This window comes from Pseudopodoces humilis, chromosome 7, assembly GCF_049639895.1.
Source record: "Pseudopodoces humilis isolate 2021_Gansu_Grassland_sample_001 chromosome 7, ASM4963989v1, whole genome shotgun sequence".
Classification (NCBI taxonomy): Eukaryota; Metazoa; Chordata; class Aves; order Passeriformes; family Paridae; genus Pseudopodoces; species Pseudopodoces humilis.
The window spans coordinates 38,600,029-38,607,012 of record NC_142206.1 but is presented as its reverse complement, the minus strand read 5'-3'; the positions used below and the strand labels follow the sequence as shown (position 1 = coordinate 38,607,012).

Below are 6,984 nucleotides of genomic sequence, written 5' to 3'. Positions count from 1 at the left end.
AGCCCCGATGGGACGGTCCGACCCAGCCCCGGGACCCCTGAGCGGGCCGGGATTCCTGTGGGGCAGGAGAGCCCGCCGTCCCGCTGGGGATGGGAGCTGCCCTCTGGGAGCTGCCCTCTGGGAGCTGCCCCCTGGGAGCATCCCTCTGGGAGCATCCCTCTGGGAGCTGCCAGCTGGGAGCTGCCCTCTGGGAGCATCCCTCTGGGAGCATCCCTCTGGAGCTGCCCTCTGGGAGCATCCCTCTGGGAGCTGCCCTCTGGGAGCTGCCCTCTGGGAGCTGCCCTCCCGCTCCGTGCCGCAGGGCCACCCCCGGCACTGCACGGCCACCGCGCCCCGCTCCGTCCCTGCAGCGGCCGCGGGGACACGGCGGAGCCCCGGGCTCCTCACTCTCCCAGCCCGTTCCGCATGAGCCGCAGCCACGGGTGGCGTCGGCGAACGAGCTGAAAAGCCCACTGCGTGCAGTGTGAAAACAAGCAGAGATTTTATTTTATTTTATTTAACCCTCTTGGAAAGCTGAAAATTCATTTAAACGGGCGAGGGCCTGGGGGGAGCGAAGCGTTTCTGTGGATTTATCTGGAGGGACGAGGTGGCCGGGAGCAAGCAGCCCCACGAGGGCCCACAGGGACGGGCTCCTGGCAGGGTGGATCCTGCCGTAGGACCCCACCGCACCTGGATCCTCCCCGTGGGTACAGTCGGGGAAGAGGCGGCTCTCGGTGGGACACCGAGGACAGCGGCCGAAGCGGCCTGTGCAGCCGCAAACCCACCTCTCGCTCCAAGGATGCCTCCCCAGGGGAACGGCGGCTCCAGGGTCCCGCGGGGGGACACGCAGGAGTCTGGCGGGAGAGAGTGAAATCCGAACCGGCAAACCCCGAAATGAGGCCGGGCAGCCAGGGCTGAAAAGCGTCCAAGTCTGTCTCAAGCAAACCAAGAGATGAAACATTTCGGGTTATTACGTTCTGCCTTTGAAGCAAACCGTTTCCCGCAGATAACAATGCGTAGGTATATTTAGACAGCTCGGCTCGTCCAAGGGGAATGTGTCTTGCGCTATTTGAGAAAAAACTCTAAGAGTAAGTGCAAATATTTGACGCTGAAGAGCTCTTAAGGCTTGAAGAGTACCATTTACTTATTTCTACACATCAGTGTGGGCTTAGGATGTTAAATAGATTAAAAGGCTAAGAGAGGTCACTGAAGTAGACTCTCTTTCTCTCATCCTGACTTTTTTTCCTTGCAAAGTTTTTGCACTTTCTTTAGAGTGTCCTTGGCAAACTCCTCTTAAGAGCCACCTCGGATACTGTATAAGTTTGTGGAGCTCTGAACCCCGGCCCTCTCCCCTCCTCTGGTCGACCCCCCCCCCCCCCCCCCGAAACTCCTCTCCTGCGCAGGCATTCAGCAAATATTTGCCTGTGGGGTCGAGATATTAATAAGCACTTTTCGGTCGCCTTTTATAGCCGGGGCTCTCTGGCGGCGCTGCCTGCCGGGGCTGGGCAGGTGAGCGTGGCTGTACCTGGCAGCAGGGGGGCCGTGCCCCCCAGTCCCCCGGAGGGCTGGGGCTGCCCCGCCGGTGACACGGGCAGTCGGGGCCGAAGGGGACACCGGGGCGACCGCGGGAGTAGCCGCTCCGCTGAGGACGGACACGTCGTTTCAATTTAATCTCATTTAAAAAGACGTAACTAATAAATTTGTATGGACGGGGCTGCCGGAGACGTAAAGCAGAGTCGATAGTGGTTCAATCCCATTGAACCCTATTGAAAACCATGACAACAAGGAACAAGCTCCGATTTATCCCGGAGAGTTAAAGCACATTGTGGGAAGGCGTCAATCACCTATTATTCCAGATCTGAACAAATGCAAAATCTTGACTGGAACAAATGCTTCCAACAGGTCCGGGACATAGGGCTACATTTCCCTTTTGTTCACGGCCTAGCAGTTGGCATGTATTTGTGCTCCCCTCGCTCCGACCACCCAGGACGGCTGGGAGGCTGTGCTCGGAGCTGGGAGATAACTACTGTCACCAGGCACGCTTGATAGGTGGTTGCAGTAATCACGGCCTGGGAATCGTTTATATGGAGCCTGTCCAGGCCCGAAGAAATATGCGGGAAGGAGGCCAAATGAAGCCTTGTGCCCCGTTCATCTCGCCCACAAATCTCGCCGATATAAATCTCACTTCTCCCCTGTCGTTATTGCTCTATTGACATTTTCCCCGAGAATTGTAACTGCTCGCGGGAGCGACACCCAGACCAGGGCGGGGAGGGGCGGTGGTGGCCGGGGGCACGCGGGCAGCAGGTCTGTGGGACGACAGAGGGACTGGAGAGATATAATCTATACACAATAGCTTATAGATGCTTGTTTGGACAGGGAAATTAGAACCGACAAAGAGGCCGGAGAGAAGAGTATCTCCGCGTGTATCTGAGTTTCCCTTCGCAGACCCGCAGTGCGTTCACCGCGGGCTTTCGCGACTTTCCCCCGTCGGGGATGAGCTGCGGGGAGCCTCGGCCCGCCTTCAAAGGAAAGCTGATCTGCTGGGGAGAGGCTGGGTGTCTCCTTCCCTCCTCCAGGCTTTGCTCCATCCCAGCGGACTCGCCTCCCAGCGCTTTCCGAGGCGTGCGCCTGTCCCTCCGCTCTGGGGGAGGCCGCTGGGAGCGCGTCCCGCTGCGGTCCCACGGCCTGACCCACTCTGCGGGTGAAACATCGCCCCCATCGGTCACTTCCACTGGGGACCGAGCCCTGCCGCTGCGGCTTTGCACTGGGACGCTGGACCGCTTGTTTCTGTACCGTACTTGCTTATGAGTCCTCGGCGGCCACCGAGGCTGGGCAAAGCCCGGCCGCAGCTTCGCGGGGGGACGGGCCCGCCCGGTGGAAGGATGAGGGGAGGTGAAGCCGGGAGAAGGCGCTTGTCCCGCCGAGATGCCGCGGGGCGTCCCCGAATCGTGGCCAGACAGTGTCACCACCCTCCTCCCGGGGGCCGCCGGTCCTCAGCTTCGTTTGCTGCCTCTTTCGGCAGATGAAGCGGCGGTCGGCGGGGACGGCGCGGATAAATAGACGCGCCGTGTTTGATCTTTTCTCCCTCTCCCCAGCTGGAGTCGTTTCAGTCACTCACACCCCGCCCGAGGGGATATTCCCTTGGTTAGTACAACTCAAAATGGTGATTGGAAAAAAAAAAAAAATAATAATAACCCCTACCCCCCTCCCGTGTCCTTCTTATGGACCGAGTATGCCAAGCTCTCGCCATCATCCTTCTCGAGAAAAAGGTGCACCTTCCATCTGCCATGCCCAGGAGACGCAAAAAAACCCATCCCAGAGATCCCATTCCTTAACGCACCCACCCGCCAGCCTTCCCCCTCCGAGAGCTCAGCCGAGGTGTGAAAAATGCCCCGTTGAGGGTAGGAAACCTGCCAACAACAAGAAGAGAATTTGCGGTAGCTCTGCAAACAGCCCGGCAAATAAAACAAATAACGACTTAAATTCTTTCCAGATTTGAAGAAAGAGGCGGGGGGGGGGGGGGAATAAAGAGGGAGAAATGGGGAGGGGGCTCTCGGCATGCTCTGCGGATGTCCTGGGAGGATTCACTTTGTCTGCGGATAGAAGGGACGCTGGTGGCTTCGGTGGCGGATGGAGGGGGGTGGTTGTTGGTCATCCACATGCCACCCAAGATGTTATTCACTGCTAACAATTACCATTATCTGTCCCCACTTTTGGCTAATCAGACAGAATATGTAATGATGACGCCTGTTTCCTGCTGTCTTTGGGAGGTAACGGGTTATTCTCTCATGGGGGTGGCGGGAGGGGGGGTTACACCTACTCCCATTAGGGCTTTAGCACTTGACTAATTCAGGTACTTAGCATCCTATAGACAGGGACGGTTTGAAAGCAGGCAGTGTTTGCAGTGGGGAGGACTGTTTATATAAACAGGACACCTCTGTAAACGACACTAATATTTGGGGTTAGGTGGCGATGGAAAGGAAGGTCCTCTTGAGCCGAGAGATTCCCCAGTAGCTGGACGCAATCCTTTCCTCGCAGCTCTTAAGGAAGGGGGTTCGGTTTGGGGTGGTATTTTTTTGGGGAGTGTGCGCAACCTACCATGGCCACATCTGGCAGGATCAGTTTTACAGTGAGGAGCATTTTGGATTTACCAGAGCATGATGCTCATAGCATAAAGCAAGCCTCTGACCATCACCACTCAGCGGAGAACTACACCGGCTCGCCGTATCGAGGGTGGATAGAAACGGACAGAAATCACTATCCCTGTGAGTATAAAACGGACAGGAATTCGCCATCTCCGCACAATTATCTTTCATTTGTTTCCCCCCTTCCTTTGAGGAAGATGCGAAGCAGTGAACTGACAGTGTACATAGCCTAGAGGACCGGGGGAATCGAGGCTGGGAATTTTATAAAATATTACTGAAATGCAACAACGAAACAGCAGGAATGTCCCGGCCACGATCTTAGGACAGAAAAGAGGGTTTGGTTTTTCCTGTGGGTTATTTTGGGAGGTTTTGGGTTGTTTTTTGTGGTTTTTGGGGGGTTTATTTTGGTAGGTGTGTGGATGTTCTCAGCTATAGCAGAACCCAAAACCTCAGGCTGCGTTCACCTCTCTCTGTGCGTTTATCGCTTCAGCCCGCTTCCCAGATATTTTTTTTACCCCCGTTTCACTGTTGCAAGAAATCCTGGTTTTTTGTGCTGGAGGGTTTGAGGCCACCCCACGCTCGGCAGAGGAAATCTGAGCACCCCCCGGTGCCTCGCCTCCCCGAGCTGCCGCCGAGCGCCTATATCCATGCACCTGCCACGGCGGCGGGCAGGCTGCAGCTCGCAAACCCAGCTGTGCAGCACATTGGTCGCACCTCGCACACATAACTGGTGCCGCAGATACACCAAACAGGCGTTTGTTATATAGCCGTGTGTGCGCAGCGGGACATGGTCCTTTGAATGGGTGCGGGAACACCACCGGGATAAGTTAAATATTAAGGTAATCGAGCTGCGAGTGAAAAACAGTAACGAAAGGACGGGGCAGCCGCATGTTCCTATTTCATTACGCAGGGAACACGAGGGCTGGCAGCCCGCAGTCCTCGGGCTGTGCGCGGCGGAGCGGCCGTGCCCCTGCGGGGATTGCCGGCCGGGAAAAGCGTGTCCCCCGCGGGAGAACGGCCCGCTCCGTCCCGTGGGCTAGGTTTAATGTCTTCGTGGGGTTAGCTCACATCTCTCGTTGACTGTTGGCATTAATCCGGCCCTGTAGACAGCCGGGGCTCTCCCTGCGAGAGGCGTTTCAGCTCTCGGCGGCCTCCTCGATGCCTGCCCCGCTCCCCGGCCCCGGCCGCTCCCTCTCTCTAACCCACTCGCTGTCCCCAGCTTCCGACGAGAGCGGCCCGGAGATGAGTTTGCCCGACTCCACCCAAAGGTCGCTCCCCGCCCGCGGCTCGGAGGCCGAGGAGAAGAAGAAGAAGCGGCGGGTTCTCTTCTCCAAGGCGCAGACGCTGGAGCTGGAGCGGCGGTTCCGGCAGCAGCGATACCTTTCGGCGCCGGAGCGGGAGCAGCTGGCCCGGCTGCTCAGCCTCACCCCCACGCAGGTGAAGATCTGGTTCCAGAACCACCGCTACAAGATGAAGCGGGCGCGAAGCGAGGGCCCCGGCAGCCCCCAGCCGCGCCCGCCCGCCCTGCTGCGCCGGGTGGTGGTGCCGGTGCTGGTGCGGGACGGGGAGCCCTGCCGCGGCTGCCCCGCCAGTCCTCCGGCACCCCCAGCGCGCCCCAAGCTGGGCTGTGCCCTGGCGGGATGCAGCGCCCAGGCCTCCCTCGCCCTGCAGGGCTACCGAGCCTGTCCGCCCGCCGCCGCCCTCGGCGTCTTCCCCGCGTACCAGCACTTAGCGCATCCCGCCGTGGTCTCCTGGGGATGGTGACAGCGGCACTCAGCCCTCCGGGGCCGGACTCATCCCACGGGCGGCTCGCCCCAGCCCCGGGCTGCAGCGCGGGGAAGGCGCCGGGGTACGGCGCGGGCGGGCCGGGCGGAGCGCGGCTCCGGGGCGGCGGCAGAACGGGACCGAGCTGGCCGGGACCCAGCTGGCCGGGACCGAGCTGGATGGGACCGAGCCGTCCGGGGCCACGCTCTCCTACGCCGGCTTCACCCGAGGGCGAGGATGCCGCGTGAGGCGAGAATTTTGTAAAACCTCCTCTCCTCCTCCTCCAGTTCGAGAGATTCCTTGTTAAAAATTAATGATCATCCTAGCGACCTAGTGTGTTTTAAAATAGCTGACTCTTCCAGTGACTAATAAAATGATTTTTGGCAAATAAATTTTTCCCGGCGGAGAAGTGTAGTTTTGACGATTGAGACTCTTCCGTAGGATTGCCTCCTGTGCTATAAAATCTTAAACACTTGTCTCGATGGCTCCAATAGAATTTGACTTTCAAGCTCGTTTATTTTATCTATACTAGCCGGTAAATGGCAAATAAATTTTGCTGCAAGCATCTCATTGTAAACGCAGATAATTCCTGCGGGAAGCGTGAGGCCGGAGTCTCCCGCTCCCCACGACTTCGTGTTTTAAGCGGCGATGTCTTCCATAGAGCCCCGAAGGCAGGAGGATCCAGAATTAAGCCGATCCTTCCGTTAGCCTGAAACCGTTCCAAATTTCGACTGGAGAAGGATAGCCAAGAGTCTTGTGTTTTTAAACTATTTGATTAACTATCGATTTTATTACTTTGGGGTGAAAATAATAATACATATTTTCTGCCAACCGCCAGTGGGGGAAAAGTCCTGAAACCCCCTACAAAGAGAAACCCAGGTCCCTGAAATAAGGACTAGATGGGCTGCTTCCATGCCTCTGACGGCACCTGCGGACCACGAACGTGGAGGGAATAGCTGGAGCAAGGACCCCCCGGGGACTGATGCAGACAACCTGGCCACCGAGGGAAAGGTGTCGATGGAATGGGACCCGCAGAAGATATTTGAGTGGGGATTTTATTATATATATTTTTTAATTTATTCCCTGGAAGGGGATC

General features: G+C 57.7%; 1 protein-coding gene across 1 annotated transcript; it reads left to right on the top strand.

The window, feature by feature from the left end:
* The first annotated feature begins 3,954 nt into the window (after window positions 1–3,954).
* NKX2-8 (NK2 homeobox 8) lies at window positions 3,955–5,888 on the top strand. The gene is made up of 2 exons (XM_005520415.2): window positions 3,955–4,244; window positions 5,344–5,888. The coding sequence occupies exons 1-2, from the start codon at window positions 4,079–4,081 to the stop codon at window positions 5,886–5,888; spliced, it is 711 nt and encodes a 236-aa protein (XP_005520472.1). The 5' UTR covers window positions 3,955–4,078.
* The last annotated feature ends 1,096 nt before the right edge of the window (window positions 5,889–6,984 follow it).